Source organism: Populus nigra, chromosome 4, assembly GCF_951802175.1.
Source record: "Populus nigra chromosome 4, ddPopNigr1.1, whole genome shotgun sequence".
Classification (NCBI taxonomy): Eukaryota; Viridiplantae; Streptophyta; class Magnoliopsida; order Malpighiales; family Salicaceae; genus Populus; species Populus nigra.
The window spans coordinates 2,829,609-2,850,132 of NC_084855.1; the positions used below are offsets into that span (position 1 = coordinate 2,829,609).

Genomic DNA, 20,524 nt, shown 5'->3' on the forward strand with positions numbered 1-20,524 from the left:
TCGAGTTAATATATATAAACGCTAAATTTAACAAAACTACTTTGATAAACATCCTGCAACAAGATTCTTGAACTCTTTTTTCTTGACTTGGGAGCTTGAAAAGGCATTCAACAACCAACAAAAAATCCATTCAAAAGAGGGACTCTTTCTATAAGAAGAGATCAAGGCTTTGGAGGGTGTAGGAGCCCTATTCGAGAGCTGGACTCACCTAAATCATCTTCAATTACAATAAAATCTAACATAAAACAGGATTATCGTTCTTGATTAACAGTCGTGCAGCACTAACCCAGCAATCATTAATTTCACGTCCTTCGGAGGACCGATGTCCTCGCACCCTTATAAAATATAAATATAATTACGTAATAATTATGAAAGAGTTGTCTCCACGTGTTACAAAGCCTTGTATAATTTTGTCAAAAGGTGGGCAATCAGGCAAAAAACCGTAAGGGCCCATGGGATTGATTTTGTCATGTTCGTGTTGGGCATGCAACTTCGTCAGGTAAATAGAGACAAAAAGGTCCAAATCTAACGTCATTAGGCACCAAGGGGCTGTTTAGGAACGTTGTTGTTAAAATATAATATTTTTCTTCTTTTTTTTCAAATTTATACAGAGTTTCAAAAATACATTTTAAAGGTTTTACAATACAAGCTTTTGAAATTTAAAAAAAAAACATGAATAATACACTCCCTTTTATTTCATATAAAAGCACTGTTTAATTAGCAATGTAAGATATTAAAATTATTTCTTATATATTTTTTCATACTTAGTTATTGTCATAAATTTAAATTTTATTATAAATATAATATAAAAAAATCAGTTTAAAATATAATTTTTTCATTGTAATTTTTAATTTGAATGAAATAAAATTAATATTCTACAATCTAAAATGACTATTATAAATTATTGTGAAAAAAACCCATCTTAGCTTGTCAACAAATGAACAAGTTTTCCAAATTCTCAATCAAAAGATAAAAAACCCGAGAAAAAACAGAGAAAAGAAAAGAAAAGAAAAAAGAAAAGCTTTTTTTTATCAATGAACACACCCTAAAGGTTAGCAATCATCTACCACCCTAAAGGAAAAATCCCTTGCCATCCCGGTACAATGGTGAGAGAAAAAAAAGAACGAGGAAGGGGACGAGCCTAAATAATCCTCTTATCTGGAGAGCTTTAGTTTCTGAAATTACAAGGAAAGTTTATAAATGATTTGGGTCCAAAATTCGTTGGATGGAGAGTGGGGAATGGAGGGAGGGAGGGATATGTAGCCATATAGGCAGCTAGGCAGAGCAGGTTAGGGCAAGATTCTTTTGAAGATTTTGGCTCATCCCTTTTCGTTGCCAAATTCCATCCCATCAGAAGTGAAAGAAGACTGTTATCTTCTGATGTGAGCTTATAAATCTAACATGTGTGAACACCATCTTCTCCTTTTCGTTGTCCATCTCTTTTGGATTGGAATAGATTCCACATTTCACTTCATTGCTCTTCCCCTGGTTGTTGCTTTCCAAACCAAACAGGGAAAACTGAATAATTTTCAAACAGTTTCCCTTCTTGTAGCATGAGTTACTGTTTCTACATTTTGCAGTAATAATTCAAGTGATGGTGATTGTTGATTTTAAATAAGGTCTTGAATTCAAGTCTTGTATAGAATATACTATTTATTATTGCTAGGAGAGTTTTACTTCTTAATAGGTTACTCAATTTGACCGGCAGTAAACTTCCGGATACTGGGGTTTAAGGGAAAAAAAAACATAATTATGAACCGAATCCAAAAAAACTGTGGTTCCTAGGAATGGTGGTGCGTCATTAAAAAAAAAAAAAAAAGTAGAAGAGGGGACACCATCAAGCATCAACTTTAGCTTTCCTTGCAGCCAATTTGATCACACCGCTCCTTCAAACTGTCCCGGTTGATGTATGGGGAGTTGACATCCAAAAAGATCAAGGAGAGACCCTAAGATCCAGGCGGTCGATTTTCTTCACACGATTCAAGAATTCCAGGAAAAAACTCTTCATGCAAATCTAAGAATTCAAAGACGTGTTCGTAAGCTAAATCCAGGAGGTACTGCCTTAAAACCAAGCAAATACCTTTAACTATATAGGGTTTTGATGAATCTAATGGAGTGACATGTAGGTGTCTTCATCATCCTCTTTTACTGTTCCCTGTTACCACCTCCACTAAAGCACAAATCAATTGATGCTCCATTAACTTTTAGAAAACTTTATCCAGATTCTCATTAAGTGAGTATGTCAGAGCCAATGCCCTCTAACAGTAAAATCTAAAGTAAACCTCTCGGCATGCAGAAATCACTGTCTTATAGAAGTGTAATGCAAGCAATTCGAAATAATCCAACTACCAGTAAATCCACTTAATAATGTCTGGTGATTAAGATACATGTTTCAAATGGAAAAAACATAAATGATAAATCATGTCTTTTTTTACTCCTTGGTGTTTTCGCTTTGTCTGAAGGATCCAAAAATTCTCAAAATGGCACGCCTTCATTTCACTTGTTCCGGCCCATGCTGGTCCAGATCTGACTAACCTGTGATCCTCTGAAATAAGCTCTAAGCGTTGCTCATCCAAACAACTTCTATCGGGACTCCAGCCAGTCTCGCGACTTCTCTCACAGATATAAGATCATCAGCATAGCTATTTCCTATTTTCTAGAGACTTAACGTCGATCAAATGTTTTTTTAACTGCTGCCATAAAAAGGTCTGCAGGCTAATGTTTACAATAGAGTTTCTCCTGCCCCATCCAAACCATCAGTTGCTTTAGTCTGTTACTTGTGCATGAGGGCTCTACAATACGCACCTGTCTTAAATAAGCCTGGTTACATGATTGAATTTGACAATTGCACTTAACATCAGGCTCTCATATTTCCTCATTTACAATTATAGATGTAAATATTTGCAACTATGAGAGAGATGCATGCACAAGTCTCACTTGATTAGAAATGATAGCCTCCAAAGGTAGTTCTTGTATCCACTGCTACGACACTGATCAGTGCTCAACAGACTTCACAATAATCTGGTTCTCACTATGAAGTTGCATCTTCTCATCCAGCTTTCCAATATGGTTAAACTTTCAAGTTTCAAATATATTGTGCTCTATGGATAGAGAGATTACAACGTCCAAAACATATTTTCACTTGCAATTTTAGTTATAAAAAAAAACTAAAATTAATGACATTAAAGGCACGGTGATTCACTGCCTTTCTTGTGAATTTTTATCAAATTTGAATTGGATATCTAAACTATCAACAAGCGTGTGGCCAAACATAAGTTCCAGTGATCAGGTTCAATTAAAAAAACAGTTACAAATAGATTTGTATGCCATGGCTATTAAAAGAGCATATCCAACAACAGTTCTGAAAATTAATTTAGGGTAGATTGGCAATATATTCCACAAAGACGATACAAAGGACATGCATACCTGTACACAAAAAGATACAGTGGTTGGCAATATATTCAAGACGTACTTGATGTCACAGATCTTAAGAGATACAGTGGTTGTTAGCATCCCCTTACGTCTGTTCCTGTTGTCAAGCAATAATTTTCAGTAAGGTGGTAACAGAAATGATTTTCAGTAGCATTATCAGGTTATTACAATTCACAAGTGATTATCATTTGAAGGTCTGTGACCTACCTCAAACTAGCAGGATATTTGCTCCATCAACGATTCTGGTCCACCATACCCATGCTACAACTTCTGTTATGAATAAACATATAGATTCAAGGAATCCAGTTGTAGTCAACGATGTAAATCAGAACCTGATGCCACACCTCAACAGTTCAAACTACCCTCTGATGAACTTCAACAGATTTACCCCATCATTGAAGCTGTCACTAATAACTTCAATCAAATGGAAGGACAACAGCAGGCCATAGTTCTGTGCACCTTCTGGTTGAAAGTTGAACTCTGGGAATGTTCTAATAAAGTTTTCTTCAGCCAAATCACACAAATGACTGGCATTCATCATGTCGACTTTTTTGTTCGCTCTTGAGTAGGAAATTCAGGAAGCAGTTTTATGCATTCATGGTAGTTTTCATCCTTCGAGAGTAATTCTATCACTATCAAGACAGTGGATACATCTGGTGACAGTTTTCTTGCTTTCATCTAATGAAGAAATTCAACTACCTTTTGTGTCTCATTATTTTGTAAGAAACTAAGCATGGGTGTGTTAAATGTGACCAAATTTGGAGCACAACCTTTGTCCTCCATTTCCAATAACAGATCATTTGCCTTTTCCATTTGGCTTCTTTACAAAGTCCATGTATCATTATAGAATATGTCACAACAGTTGGCTTTAAACCTTCATTAGACATTCTGTAGAATAGGTCCCAGGCAGTTTCAAGCTTCCCTGTTTTGCACAAGCCATCAATAAGGCAGTTAAAGATTTCAACACTCAATTCAAACTTACAATTTTCTAAACTGTGAAACAAGTCCTACTGCCTCTGAAACAGAATTGTTCTTGCAAAGCACATCCAGATAAACATTATATTTTGTCAAATTAGGTTCCAGGTCATGAAGTTGCATCTCAACAAACAGCTTCGAGTATTTCAAACCTTGCCTGCCTGGAAAGAGCCACCCGGGTAAATATTGTATATAATAATTGTTGGTCTAGTCCCTTCATCAAGCATTCCCTGTAAAGGCGCGTAGCTTGATCTACCTTCTGATTTTTGCAATACCCATTAATCAAAGCATTATGGCTAACAACATTATGTTTACACCCCTTATTCACCAGAGACACAGAGCTCCCTCCCATCATCAATCATACCAGACAAACAGTATCCATCTATCAAAGTGGAATAAGTAAAACCATCGGGTTCTATACCTCTCTGAGCCATAAGCTCAAACAATTCACTTGACTCTTTCATCTTCCAAGACTGGCAAAGCATATCTATCAGCAAATTGAATGTTACCACATAAGGCCGCATACCTTGATCCATGATCCATCATCTCATTAAACAAACCTTTAGCCTCCTCCCACTCATCCATAGAGCACAAACCATGCATTAGGGGGCCATACACAACCACATCAGGACAAATACCTCTACCCTTCATTTCCAGAAAAAGCTTTTTCGCCTTCTCCGCCAACCCATCCTTACAAAGACCATCAATAATACTTCCATAACAAACCAAATTAGGCTTGCAATAAATACCAAATTTACCATTTCCACTAAGCATTTCTTCATGAAACTTCACAGCGACACTTATTCCCAGTTCGACACAACCCATTAATCAGAATACCATAAGTAACCACATTTGGCCAACAACCAAACAAACCCATTTTCTTAAACAATCCGACAACCTAACCAGTTTTATCCTCCGAAATAAACCCTTAATCATAGAACTAAAAGTCGCAGTATTTGGCATAAAACCTCACCTTAAAATCCTCCCAAAAACCACAAGACTATCACAGACCCTCTTCGCATTACAAAAACAATTAAGCAAAATATTCAAAGTGATAAAATCCATCAACAACCCAGCTGATTCTTTCTTTTACACAATAAAATAACATCAAAGTAAAGCTTTTTCTTAGCAAGTGAACCTAATAAAAGATGGAATGATGCAATTGGAGGGGTGGGGTTCATGTTAATCATGTGATCAAAGAAGTGAGTTGCTTCATTGAGAGTGCAATTACCTGACTTGCAGTTTCTCTTGAGGAATTCTTGAAGTGGCGTTTGGTTTTGAGCGTTAAAGGTTGTGACTTCTGGGAAAGTTTTGGAGTTTGAAGTGAGCTCTTCGTTTGAAGTTTTGGGATTTGAAGAAGTGGGTTTTTGTGGGTTACTGAAGAAGGGGGAGGAGATTTTGCCAATAGAAGAAGCAGTTGTTCTTGATGATAATACATGAGCAACAGGAGAAGGAGAAGGAGAAGAGTAAGGTAGGGTTTTAAGAGCCCTTTGGAGTTTGGAGGGGTTTTTGTTTGTTTAATTGGAGACTGTGGAGCCGGGAAAATTGAACCGAGGATTTAGGACCCGAGAACCCAAACGGGTAAAATCCAGGGGATTGTATTTGTCGATGCTTCTCTTTCTGGGTCAACCCGGCCTAGCTTGCTTAATATAATATAAATGGACCTTGAGCCTGGCCCAAAACGTTCAAAGATTTACTTTGATTTCTAGAATTATTATTAGATAATACTCCTGCGTATTTAATTTTTTCTTTCACTTAAAATGTGGAATCTATTATGTATTTATGGTCTTATTTTCATGCGAGAAAAGAAGAAATATGTTCTCATAATTCTGTGTACTGTTTTTAAATGAATGTTGTATTCATTCTCGAAATAAAAATGTCATGCATTTTTTATTAAATAAATATAGACATTTTAATCTTAGAGGTTCTTATTAAAAAAAATATGTTTCCTTTATTAATCTGAATATAAAAAAAAATTTTGGGATTATACAAAAAAATTTACTAAATATTTTTAAATATATTTGATTAACATGAAGAGTGTGTCTTTAAAATTGTTTTAGAATATATTTTTAGAATATCAATCGATGCTCAAACTAATCTGAATATATGATAAGAGTGTGTCTTTAAAATTGTCAAATAAAAAAATAAAAATTAAAAAAATATATCAAAATTTAATAAGTATCCAAATTGAAATATGATAATTTTTTAGTTTAATATTTTATTAAATATTATCTAGTTTCTACTGTACGAAGAGATAACTACTGGGAATGTACATGTCGAAAACTATTACACGTGGCACCACTTGATTTTATTATGATGTAAAAAGTAAAAAGCAAGGAGTGTCCCTTTTGTCGCTTTTATCGGTGTCTCCAAACAAAAATAACGATTAAGATGCAACTACAAAGGAAAGGCAATGGCAGATAATGTTGTTTCCTGTCGTCACAGCATGAAATCAAACAGAAAATCTTCTTCCCTGGAATTCTAAAACATGCCGAGAGGTAAGTCTTAGAGGAAAAAATCTGGTCGTCTTCTCATCTCTAGCAACATTGATAACAATCGCATGAAACGTTTCTTTACTCCTGTCTCGATATTATTCATCAGATTACACCAGCAAACAAACCTATCTTATCATGGTGGCCTCTTCAATAGGCTTGATCATAGCAGCTGTACATTATCGTCTCTGGAAGTTGAGGGATCGAAAGATCATCCTACGCCTAAGACCAATAGAGGCAGGCCATGCCGAAAAGCTTGAGAGATTTCCCCATTATGTAGGTAATTATTACGAGATCCAACGATAAAACTAAATATACATTAAATCCAATTTCCCCCCTAGAACTTGAATCATTTCAGTCTTTTCAATCATTGTAATATGTCTCCCTCCTTCATTCATGAGAGCAGCACGGCAAATGGGGTTTGCAGATAGGAGAGAATGCCCACATCTATGTAGGTTGGCCGCCGAATACATCCGAGATTGTGATGGATGTGAGGAGGACATTTATGCATTCTTTTCTCAAGAACCTGACGCCGATTCACTCTATGTAAAGCTGGTAGAGGAGTTTGAGAGGTGCATTCTTAGTTATTTTGCATTTCACTGGAGCCACGCTGATCTTTTGATTAGTCAGGTAAACGAGATCTGTTAGACCTGCATGTATCGTCTCCTGTATTTCATTATTGTTGCTTTCTTACCATCTAATTTTAGGTGTTGAATTCTGATCCGGAGCCCAAAAGGAAGCTCAAACAAATTGTCATGGCAGCAACTAGGTGAGTAATACTTCCCTTGGGAAAATTCATGCACCAATGTAATTGATGTTAAAACACAAGTCGGCAAGAGAATCGCAGAACAGATAAGAAATCGAACACAACAAGAAATATCAACTTGAATTACACAAGTACATTCACTTGAATCGCTTCGTATCAGAACAAACCCAATTTCATAGGATGTAGATGCATATCTAACAGCTATCTTAACCATCAAAACCGACATAATCTTTCTGGCTTCAGATATATTTTTACGGACACAACTGCCTAACGATCAATCAAATTGAAAGGCCTCAACACATGTATGAATACTATCCACAAGAGAAATAACTGGGTCTCCTTCTCTTTCTGGTTTAGGGAACGGACTTTTGAGAGGGTAGCAAAAGATCTAAAGGTTGCTAGGGTGTTCAGTACATTGGTGGAGGAAATGAAAGCAATGGGACTTGCATCAAATGATGACTCACAATGTACAGAGGTGATGGCTCCAGTAGCTCACAGTAATAGAAGTCCAGTCCTCCTCTTCATGGGTGGTGGTATGGGAGCTGGGAAGAGCACAGTGCTCAAGGACATTCTCAATGAGTAAGAGCATACTTCTTTTGTTATCATCGCTCATAGTATAGGATAAGTTATTTTTGTAACTTAGTATACGCATTCAACACACTGAGAAAGATCAAGTTGAATAATATTTAGGCAATCTAAACACTTCAAAAATAAATATTACCATCACGAAAAGGCAAAGAAAGATTGAAGAATTAGCTCAAATGAAATGTCAGGATTCCTTCCAAGCAACAATGGCACAGAAGAATAGGTGCTCCTTTTCTTTTATTTCTTAGCCAACACACCATAGTGCTGTCTTTTCCAGTAGCTCTCAATAATTAGAATTTTTAGGGAGAAATAAAACAAGCTGACATATATATTTTCAATAAATCGTGAACAGGTCATTCTGGGCAGGAGCAGCAGGGAATGCAGTGGTTATTGAGGCCGATGCCTTCAAAGAATCAGATGTCATCTATAGAGCCCTAAGCTCTCGAGGACATGTTGACATGATCCATACGGCTGAACTGGTGAGATACTTACACTTTGTTATGATGGAAGGATGGTGAGGGAGGGTAGGGTTAGTCAGGGTAAGAAAAGGAAGGGAATGGTTGGTTATATTTCAACCTTTTTTTTTATTTGGTTAAGGGAATAGCAGGGAAAGGAAGGCAATGGAAGGATTCAAAACAAAAAAAGTAAGATTAACTATTAAATTATAAAAATAACATTAATTAATAAAAAGAAGCTGATTTTTAATTTTTAGTAGAAGTTATTTCTGTCATTTAAATACAAATCAGCCTAAATGACGACAATAGACAGCAAAAAGATGTTGAAGTATAGGAAAAGATAAACAAGAAAAGGATTGAGGTTAGAGGGGAAAGAAAGATCTGGGAACCCACCAGCTGAGAGTGAAATACACAGCCAATCCATCAGAACAATTCCAGATCTCAGACAGCTCTAAGCTAATGCTTAATATTATTCAAACATGGTAAAATTCCAACGGCATGAATACCCTGTTTCCAAGGGCACAATATCTGCCACAAAATTGTCCAGGCCCTCCCATTTATGTCAAACTCTTCCTAATCATAAGCATATCTTGTATCCACTCTAATGCCCAGTAATTTTCTGTTCTATTCAAACTAATCTCACAGTCTCGCTGGTCCTGTTCTATATCTTGGGGTCTTTAAACTTAGGACAGATGCACTCTGTTCTTATGAACTGTTCCAAGCATACAGTAATCCTATCAGCTATCAGTTCTTATATACTGTCAGCCCGATGGCCACAGCTGAGATAGCACAATGGCACAAAAGTTTATAAATCAAGAGTCAAGCATGTGCTTGTGAAGTCAACTTTCAACCTGGACTTTTATAGTGCCAGTGCTAAATAGTATTCGAATATTCTGTAGCTTCATATTGGGAATGAAATTTCTTCTTCAAACAGGTGCACCAGTCGTCTACAGATGCAGCATCTTCTCTCTTGGTGACAGCATTGAATGAAGGGCGGGATGTAATCATGGATGGTACTCTCTCCTGGGTACCATTCGTTGTGCAGACAATAACAATGGCCAGAAATGTCCACCGTCGTCGTTATCGCATGGGAGCAGGTTATAAAGTAGGTACTGGTGGAGCTGTAACTGAGGAGTACTGGGAGAAGATTGACGAAGAAGAACAATCACTGCAAGAAGGATCCAAAAGAAGAAAACCATACAGGATAGAGCTGGTTGGGGTCGTTTGTGATGCTTATTTAGCTGTTGTCAGAGGCATAAGGTATGTAGCAAATTATTACAGTACAGTGGTCTTACGCTTCCGGTTTTAACAACATAAAGAGCACAAGAGTTTTTCTTCCTGGGGTGATATATGACGGTGGGACATTTTGACTGTTTTCAGGAGAGCTATAATGTGTAGAAGAGCTGTTAGGGTGAAATCACAACTGAAATCCCACAAGAGATTTGCAAATGCATTTCTGACGTACTGCCATCTGGTTGACAATGCCAGGCTTTATTGCACCAATGCTTTGGAAGGTCCACCTAAGGTACACAGACTGTCTCCCTGGCTTCATTCTCCTCTGGTTTCTTTAAGCTCTTAGCAAGGCCACAGTATGTAGTACATAGGGGTAATCCAAACACCAAATATAAATAAACTGCAGAGGCCTGAGTCTGAGGTAGGAATTAGGGACTTGACTTGAAAGTTTCTTGTCAAAGTAAATGTACTGGCTGCTCACAGGTGTATGCCATTGTTGATAACCACCACACAACTGAACTGAGGTTAACGGAAAACCTGAAACTATCAAACCGCCAATAGCCAGACCTGATTACAGCTCAATCTCATCATGAAGAATAGATATACTTCATCTATTTCAGGTGCCAAAAGAAACATGCATGGAAGATATAGATTATGGCTGTCGGGTTTAGACCTTAACAAAAAAATGTTGAACTAGCAGTAGGTCAAATAGAGTTCCATGGGGAAAAAAAAAATACTAACTCGTCAATCTTTGTGAAGTTGATAGGATGGAAAGACAGGGACAAGACTCTGCTGGTTGATCCAGATGAAATAGACTGTTTAAAAAGAGTGGGCTGCTTGAACGAGGAAGCGGAGTCTATTTATGAACTATACAAGTACCCTAATCCAGCTTGTGAAGATGGTTCAATTTGGAAAGACATTGTATTATCACCATCAAGGTTAAATATTCAAAAGGAGTTGAAGTACTCCATCCAGAAAGTTGAAAGATCAAATGACATGTTCAGAGTAGGGGGGAGATGAAGTTCCAAGCTTCTTAAAAAACTCAAGGCCCAAAAGATTGAAGCTGAAGAAAGTGTCTAATTCCTTGCTATGTTTACAGCCGACCAAAATATAACATAGGGTTGTCAAAATATGATTAATGTGTAAAAATTCCCCCCCCCCCTCCCTATCTTTTTTTTTGGCTAAGCTACGTGTAGAGTTTTATTTACTAGCAAAGCACAGGTCAAAACACAGAAATATTTTTGCTGGTGGTTAGAACTGCTCGAGTGAATTTAAAAAAAAACAAGTCATGCCAAAAACATAAGCCGTTTTCCAAGGCTTTTCTTCCATTATAATCATATAAATTAAAAGACAAGAACATGAATATTGAAACTTGAAGCAAGATACATACCAAATAATAACGTTAAGACTCGAGGCTTTTGGATTTGAAAGTTTAATATAATTGAATCAAACTTGCGCCCTCAAATGTATAATTGCTCAAATGTGTATTTGACAAGCTAATTGCTAGCATTGTGCAATTGAGAGGAAGTAACTTCAGTCTTCTCATCATCCTATCTGCCCAGGAAGTGAAGAACAACTTCCTCAGAAATGCCACCTTTCAGTGATCAAGAAACAATGGACACTTGTGACTCTTGAATTACCCTCCACCAACAACAGAGAAGATAATTTCATGAAGATATTTTGATGCATTAGGTCACTCAAGCAATACTTGTTTGGAGAAATCAAACGATAGTTCTTAAATATAACTCGTACACCGTATATGTTTACCAACAAAATCATGATGGATTGACATCCCTTTATTTTATTACCTTGGAAAACAGAGCACCTACAATATTTCAAATATGGAAGAGATTTCTATATTTTTTAGATCACAAACTTCAGTAATTTGTATTATGCAATCCATTGCCTGTCATCTCTTAACATCAACAAATATTTGTGATGCCATTTGTTCAGATTTTGCTCCCAATTTTTGTCACACATTTCCAGCAAACCATGTTCTTGCTCCCCTTTTCGTAAACTGGTCCTTGCCAATTTCCATACACATGATCGACATTTGGATATAAGAAGTGTCGGGCAGGGAAAATCCATATGATTTTACTTGTTAATAGACAGGAGATGAAATGAACTGGATCGAGGCATTAGTGCAAGTATACATTCTAGAAAGGTCTGAAGGCATAAATGGGACATTAGTAATCCAAAATTAAATATAAATTAATTTTAGAGCACGTGAAATGAATTAAATATAAACTGCCACGAATATTCATATTAATTAAAAAAAACTGTTGATGGAGTTTATCATTTCACGTGGTGGTCAGACACGAAAGTGTAGTCTGACTGGCAAAAGGAAATAAAAAGAGAATAAGAAAACAAGTATTAGAAAATAAATTAGAGAGAGCAGAAGCGAATTAATCGAGGGAAAGTGAAAAGGCAGGTGAAAAACTACAAGGACAGAAAAATGGCAGAGGACAAATAAATAGAACGATCCAAATTTCTATATTTACCTCACAAGTACAGGGAAAATTTTCCGCCCACTCGGAGAATTACTGTTATTGCATGGTAGGAAGTCACATTCCAGTTATGTAACCACCAGACAAAATGACTTTGCAAGTCGCAACTGTCAGATAAGCAAACATGAAATCATCTGCCAGTGAGAGAGATTTTTTTTAAGCGAGTAACGTAGATGAAGGCCGACAGGTTCATAATGTCAGCAACATGAGTAGTAAGAAGTATTTCTTTGAGAATGCTTGATTGATTCTTTGCAGCCTTCTTACCTATCTATATCAACAATCATGGTTGGCCAATGAGCCTGGTTCATCTGTTCACACTCTGAGATCATCAGAGAGAAGAACCACCATGACCATGAGAGGTAATGCACTCGTGACCCTTTGCAAAACAAGCTGGCCAGTAAAAATCCAACAAGAGATGGAAGCTCCATGGTAATCTTTTATAAAACCAGTCAAAAGCATACACACTCTAATGATAGACGGGCAACTAGTCCTGGGCAACCATTTCATCTCACCTCCTTTAGCCACACATGGCGGCCACGATGCAGAAAGAGGAACGAAAGGCGAATGCTTGCGGCTACTAACCTGTTAAAACTTGACTCGTCCAGCGAGCAAAAGCAAATCAAAACCCTTGCGTTGAAATTTCAATTACGCAAATGGCGTGTGATTTACGCTTCCTGCCCCCTCTCTACTCTCCAATTTCAATTACCAAAGATGAACCCTAAGCCCGAACATTTGGGAAATTTTTCCCCGTTCCAATGAAGGTTTTACGTGAACGTCGAAGATGGGCGTGACATGTGAGAAAGCAAGAAGCTCTAAATTTTATACCATAAAATTATTTCTTCGAAAATTACATCTAGTACTGTTTCAAATCCCTAAATAACAACTCCACGCAGTGCCGGAAAAAAAAAAAGAAAAAGCCTAACATCCGATGCCATTTGCTTTTCTTATCAAGTGGGCATTCCAAGTAACACAAATTACAAACCCACCCCTCAACGACCACCGAATTTACAGAACTACCCCTAAAAACACTACTCCCTATAACTTCCCAACATGTCATTTCTCACTTCTTTCCTTTCTTCACTGCTGCTTTTTTCGTCGGAGTCTTAACACTCTTCAGCTTTACGGTCTTAGCTGGGGCCTTTTTCGGGGTTGCAGCCTTCTTCGGCGCGACTTTGGTTGCTGCCGCTTTCTTCCCAGGAGATGTTCTCGTTGAAGTCCTCGAAGCTTTAGCCGGTCTCTCCTTAGCCTTAGGCTTAGCCGGAGCTGCCTTGGGCTTTGCAACAGAGGTCTTAGCCTTAGCTGGAGCAGCCTTTGGTTTTGCCTTTGCGGTAACTTTTGGCTTGGCAGCTGCAGCCTTTGGCTTAGCCTTCGGCTTGGCAGCTGCTTTAGACTTTGCTGGTGACTTAGCAGTCGACTTGGCAGGCTTAGTTTCCTTCGCCTTGGAATAAGCTGGCTTAGATTTAGCCTTTGGCTTGGCAGCAGTTGCCGTCTTCTTTTTAGGCGGAGAAGCAGCAGCTAGTTTAGCTGGTGCCGATGATTTTGCCGATGGAAGCTTGAAGGATCCTTTTACTTTAACAATCTTATCAGAAATCACAAGCTTCTTCAAATGAAACAGCAAGAGTTTCTTAAAATTCGAGGGAAGTTGCTTGTGTTTCTCCTCGAGAAACTTAGTAATCGCGTACTGGCTTGAACCTGTCTTCTCCTTCAATGTCACTATAGCATCCTTAATCATCTACAAAATAAAATAAAACAGAATCAGATCTAAAAATCAAAAACAAAAGTATTAAAATAAAAATTGGATCGGATGTATAAAGTATTACCTCTTCGTAAGGAGGGTGAGAGGAGGGGGTACGATGACGGGGTTTTTTTGGGGCAGGAGCCTTCTTGGCTTTGGGTTCTTTAGTTTTCTTGGCTCTGCTGGGTTTGGCGGCTGGCTTATCATCAGCCGGCTCAGCGGATGTTGGTTCGGTGCTGCCATCGACGGCGACGGTGGGTTCATCAGATGACATTTTTACAGAATTTTGATTGAAATTCTAGTGTTAGGGTTTGAGGGAAGAAAGGGAATCGAATCAGAGGAGAAGAGAAGATTAGATCGGATCTGGTGGTCCTGTGTAAGCTGGCGATTCTTAATTTATTTTTGTTTGTGTGGAGAAGATGACGGAAATTATGGGATTTAAATAGTCAAGGAAGAGGAGGCTGGTATCCGAAAGTTGGGTTCTGATTGGTGGAGAGGGTTAAGACGCGGATCGCTCCCTTTGTTCAAGTTTGAATATGAGCCATTGGATTTGGATTTATCTACGGTTGACTGTTGGGAATTTATAGGAGGTGTGGATGAGAGGACTAGGAGGAGATGGTAAGATTTTGTAGGTTCGGGTGTGCTTTTAAGCTCAATTAAATTGAGCATAACTTGAGCTGCAGTTAATGAAATTTTCTGAAATTTTTTTTATTGTGCAGGTAATTATATGAGGTTTCCAGTGAGAGGTGGAACGTTTTTCGAGGATGAGCCGTTTGAGAGGAATTTGAGTTTGAAGCCGTGATGGTCAAAAGTAGGGTTTAGTTGGATGTCATTGTGGTTTAAGGGGAATTTAGAAGAATGCTAGGGCTTAATTATGGTTTTTTCTGGTTCAATTTATAGTAGGGTAGTAAAGAGACATACTGGTCCAAGAACCATGAAAATCTATTGAGATTTAGGTGGGAAACTTTTGATTGGAAAGACAACGAGGTTGAACACATCCTATGAGGGTGTTCCAAGTGCACGACAGCATTGTGTGTGGTGTATGCATCTGCTGGAGAATTGAATTGATTCGTTGTTTTCAGTTTCCGAAGGCATTACTGGTGATCAATTGGAGTATAAATGTGTTCGAGTACAGCGCAATTGAATCTGTGATCCACTCGAGATCATTTAGCCTATCATATTTCAACATCGTGTGGAAATTTCTTCGGTGCATAGTCATATGGAACCCCAGTATGCTACTGCATCACATTAGCGTATACTGTCCACCCTTTTGTCAAAATCAATGCCTAAATTTCATCCTTTCAAATGTATATCGCAGCTCTATGTGGGGATTTGTCGTGTTAAAATTTACTGTGCATGGCCTCCACTCTCCGAAGGCAGTACTAGACACCAGCAAGACTCCATAGACGCTGTAAATGTACTTGCATCTGTATAGTTCACTGAGTTGTTATAAAAAAGGAATCATAGACCTTTCTGCTAAACCTAGGATTTACCATTGCACGAATGTTCATATATACACATAGGATGTTGGTGGATGTTCATTGGATTAACACACTTGCAAGCAGTTCTTGTTCTGTATTTGCGATTAAGATTGTAGAGGGTCATCGTCGCGGCTGTGCATAGCATATCTCTTAACATGATCATTAGAGTTATGGGAATCAACCACGATCCATAACACTCTATGATCTTGTATTTATTTAATTATTCAACATATTATATGTTAAATCTTCTAATTATTAACAAGTTAGCTCAACATCTATGTCGAATTGAGATTCATGGTGAATTTAATTATCGAGCTAACTATGATATCTCGGTTCTTCCAACGTTTACTGTCCAAGCTAATAATGTTTCGACATATTCAAGGCGTATAAAATCTTGTTTTAACTCCTCAATGGCATGATAAACTCAAATTAGGTGTTTTACATGAAATGCCGAGGATGCAACGGTACTTTGTGATCCATTTGTTAGCAAGAACATGGGAATATATATACAGCCTCCCTAACATGGTTGGGACTTAGAGTTCTTTAAATGGCATGAAGATCTGCGTGAAAGGTATATGTATCAACAATTAAGAGTTAAAACGAACCAATTAGATTTCCCCTTTCACGTGGAGAGAAGCACAAGGCATTAAGCATCACCATGGAAATTAAGCAGGTGTAAAATGTCGAGCCGAAAAGGTTTGGGAAGAACAAATACTGAAAGAAAAATCTCGATGCATGCAGCTCACCGAGTTCTCGCATCATTTTCCCTGTTACTTAAGCTCACTGTTTTCTTTTGAATTCATCTAGAGGTCCATCTACCGACTAATGGACTGCACACGAGGGTGACACTCGAATTTTAAGCTAAGAATTGACAGGTAAGAAATTGCAAATTTAGACAATTGATTGTCTCCTCGATAACATCTCAGGTCTCGTAATGTTCTCAATTGATGAAGGTTTGTACAAAATACAAGCAATCTTAAGAAACGCTTAAAATAATGAAGATTAATCTTACAGGAATAGTCATTGACTGTAGAGCTGATCAAGTTCAGGACCAGCCTAGGCATTGACATTATGTTAAGGCTCGACATGGAAAACCAAGATTAAGCCCAAGCCAGAGCATAATGTCCAGGCATGTAAAAATCATTGTAACTTCGCCAGGTCAATCCTCACGAGCACATTAGCTCGAATTGGATTCGGAATTTGAGATGGCGGTGTTAAATCGAATTGAATTCGAAATTTGCACGAGGGAGTTTCTATTTTAAAGAGGTCTTATTGGTGCAGGTAATATTAATTCCAAATTTCTTGGTGTTATTCTAATATATATTATTTTTTAAAATTATGTTTTGTTTTAAAATATATTAAAATAATTTTTTTAAAAAATATATTTTTTAACATCAATACATTATAATTATTTGAAAATATGGAAAAAAAAACATTGATTTGATACAACACACTTTTAAAATGTTAGAGAATAATATAAATTATATCCTGTGGCTTAACCTAATAACTTAAGCTATTGGGTTGAGATGGTTTTTCGACATGGTATCAAAGCATTGATGACCAAGCAATCACGAGTTCGAATATCATCATTTCTATTTATTTGATAAAAATTAAACACAAGGTAATAAGAATATATGCAAGTTTTAAGTCCACAGTCTTTTCACTTGAGATAATATATTAAAAATTAATATAATATAAATTATATTTTAAAAATTCACCTAACTACTTGAGTTCTTAGATTAAATTGATTTTTTGATATAAAATACCGTTTAAAGTGGAATCAACAACTATATCATGGTATTGTAGAATACTTTCATCATTTGTTCTTTGGATGTGCTACCCTAGGAGCTATGGTGTAACCTTTTTTATTGATGGTGGATTCATCGGTTTCTCTCTATACTCCTTCGCCTTTCTTTGACCAGTGAGGGCATTTTTTTATTCTTTTTCTATGAGTAAAGGAAGGTTCAAAAGAAGTTCTCGTTTTTGCTTTTGTTTGCTATTTTTCGGTCAATCTGGCAAGCGAGGAGCGAGGTTGTCTTCCATGACAAAGTGGTTAAGTTGGGATGAGGTATTCTCTCTTGTTCTTCTCAGAACTGCTACATAGACTAGGGTTGTATGTGATAACTCTTGCTTTTGTTTGCTGTTTTTTGGTCAGTCTGGCAGTTCGTGTAAGACGTGTTCTGTCGGTGTTACTGACTCATTTGAACTCCGAGCAGTCCACAAGGGTGAGCCAACTATTCCTAGTAAAAATCTCGCACACGACTTTGAATGTGATTCGACTTGGAAGGTAATATTGATAAATGAAAATACATTTTAAATTTAAAGTAGTAATTTCACCCAATCCACGATATCACCCGATAAAGTAGGTTGGATTTTCCTTCGTTTGATTAAAATCGATGGCGGGTGCAAGATTGACCCAGCAGTGCCTCGGTTCAATTTTGACTTGGATTGTCTGCTATTTTTTTTAAAAAAATACACTTGGTTTCTTAAAATATTTTAATTTTCTATGTAATGCGTGGAATTATTTTTTTACAATAAATTTAAATAATTTTATTTATGAATTTGGAGTTTATCTTATATTTTATATAGTTTTATGATTCATAAACTTTCTATTTAAAAAAATTGCTTTAAAAAGATCAAATTAGGCACCCAAGGATGAAAAATTTTCTCTGTCCAATTTGATCGAATTAAAATCAAAGTTGGGTAATATTGTAGAAATCAGGTAAAATAAAATCAACTTCAATACCATTGAATGTCATTATTGGTTCAAATTCAATTAATTGGATGAAACAATCGGTTTTCATCACTTGTAAAGGGAGTCAAATCACACTTTTGGACTCTAAAAAAACCCAAGGGAGCTCGATAATTCATTGCGGAGGCAGACATATTACACCGATAGTTATTATAGTTAATGATGTTTTTTTTCTTTACAATAAAAGCTAAAAAAAATATAAATTGAGGGGGTAAAATGGTTTTTTTATAGAATTCAATTGGTAATTTCCAAATTGAATGAAGTAAATCAATACCTTCATTTTTTTTTGTTGTACGATATAATTATTTATTTACCCTCACAATAAAAAACAATTGCTTGACTAGCAGGACTTCATGGTCTTTTTGTTTTTTTTATAACAATTAAAGGATTAAGATATGCTCAAAAGAAAAAAAAAATGTTAAACATGTTATTAGAGGCATCATCATCTTTTTATCATGGTTTTTTTTGCTATTCTCTATTTATATAGAGTAAATCAGTCTTTTAACATTTTATAAATATTATATAAAAAAGAAAATGTTTGTTTGCTTTAATATATGCTAAAAAAAATGTTAAACATGTTATTAGGGGTATTATCATTTTTTTATTATGGTTTTTTTGTTATTATCTGTTTACATAGAGTAAATCAATCTTTTAACATTTTATAAATATTATATAGAAAAGAAAAGGTTTGTTTGCTTACTACACACGCAACAACGAGTTGATGTCAACTATATTTTTTGAGTGGCATATGCAACGACGTCTAGAGGCCAAAAATAACCAAACATATTGCCTGAAAGGTCATGTCACAACGCAACTAATGGGGTGGCGTGCGCAATTTATTATGTGGTGACAAGTTATTTTTCACCTTCCTTCTTTTGCCTTTTCCTTACCTAGAGATTTGTGCCTGACCTTTCAAACTTCAATTATATTCTTTAGTTTGTATTTATTTCAATTATGGCCCTTTTTGTGCTAATTTTTATGTTTTTTGAAATAAAAAACATTCAATCCCATCCTTATGTATTTTGTTTTATTTCATTTTCAATCTTGTCATTATTTTTTTATCTTGTCCCTCAAGATTTTTTTTCATTTAATTTTTTTGTTTAACTTTGATCTTCATTCTTTTGATTGCTAATTTTTTATCATTTTCTTAATTTATTTTGTTTTTCAATTTAGTCCTTAACTACTTTCTTTCATTTATTTTTTAACCAAGTTTGGTCCTTGATGTTTTTATTAATATTTATTTGTTTTTTTTTATTTTTTCATGATTGAGAATTTTGCTTCATTATTTTTCATGTCTACCTTCAACAGGTTAATCCCGACATCATAACCCGGGTCACTAGTTTTAAATTTTAGCTCGGTTTTTTTTATAAGTTATTTTTTACAAATTAATTTTTTTATTATTCAACACTAGGTTATTAGGCCTTGATTTTCATGATTTATTCTGTTTTTTTTTTTGTTATCTTGATCTCATATTCATATCTAGGGCAGCGGACTGGTCGAGTTAACCGATGTTGACTTAGATTTTTTTGTCTCTATATTTTTAAAAAAAACAAATGATTTGTTTTTTCACTTTCATCCCTTAACAATAAATTACTGGTCTACGAGCTTTGTGATTTTTTCACTTTGTTTGTGGGGTTATCTTGAATTTAGGTTAGTCAAACTAACTTGTGTAGACTTGATGGGTTTTTCAATGTTTTTTTATTTAACTTTAATCTTTTTTATATGTTTTTTTTAAATAAATTTTTTTTCCTGATCTTATTTCGCATGTAACGGGTTAGTCAAGTTAACTTAGTTGATTTTGATTTTTTTTTAAATATTTTTTTTTAAATTGATTTTTTTTATATAATTTTATTATTTAATATTAGTTTATTAGGTCTTGAATTTTATGATTTTTATTTATTTATAGAGTTATTATAATTTTATACCCCGAATGATATATTAGTTAAATTATTCTAAATTGATTTAGTTTATCGTTACCAAAATAACTTTTTCTATATCAAAAAAGTTAACTCGGTTATCTGCAAAACAAAGGAGTCGATCGTGTTGCTGATATTGTCCCTAGGATTTAATTTTTTCATAAAAAGTTATTTTTTCCAATTGATTTCATGTTC

The 20,524-nt window shown here is 35.9% G+C and overlaps 2 protein-coding genes and 1 long non-coding RNA gene across 3 annotated transcripts; 1 reads left to right on the top strand and 2 right to left on the bottom strand.

The window, feature by feature from the left end:
• Positions 1 to 2,291: 2,291 nt before the first annotated feature.
• On the bottom strand, positions 2,292 to 5,962 carry LOC133691259 (uncharacterized). The gene is made up of 2 exons (XR_009841626.1): positions 3,640 to 5,962; positions 2,292 to 3,529 (listed from the first exon to the last, which is right to left on the bottom strand). It is a non-coding gene; the product is annotated as an uncharacterized LOC133691259 (long non-coding RNA).
• Positions 5,963 to 6,776: 814 nt separating this feature from the next.
• Positions 6,777 to 11,218, top strand: LOC133691962 (calmodulin calcium-dependent NAD kinase). The gene is made up of 9 exons (XM_062112590.1): positions 6,777 to 6,905; positions 7,009 to 7,179; positions 7,306 to 7,529; positions 7,607 to 7,668; positions 8,023 to 8,244; positions 8,603 to 8,729; positions 9,640 to 9,965; positions 10,086 to 10,230; positions 10,698 to 11,218. Exons 1-9 carry the CDS (start codon positions 6,896 to 6,898, stop codon positions 10,956 to 10,958), a joined length of 1,548 nt encoding a protein of 515 aa, XP_061968574.1. The 5' UTR covers positions 6,777 to 6,895; the 3' UTR covers positions 10,959 to 11,218.
• A 2,022-nt stretch (positions 11,219 to 13,240) lies between these two features.
• On the bottom strand, positions 13,241 to 14,600 carry LOC133692395 (histone H1.2-like). The gene is made up of 2 exons (XM_062113293.1): positions 14,266 to 14,600; positions 13,241 to 14,177 (listed from the first exon to the last, which is right to left on the bottom strand). Exons 1-2 carry the CDS (start codon positions 14,452 to 14,454, stop codon positions 13,506 to 13,508), a joined length of 861 nt encoding a protein of 286 aa, XP_061969277.1. The 5' UTR covers positions 14,455 to 14,600; the 3' UTR covers positions 13,241 to 13,505.
• Between the last annotated feature and the right edge of the window lie 5,924 nt (positions 14,601 to 20,524).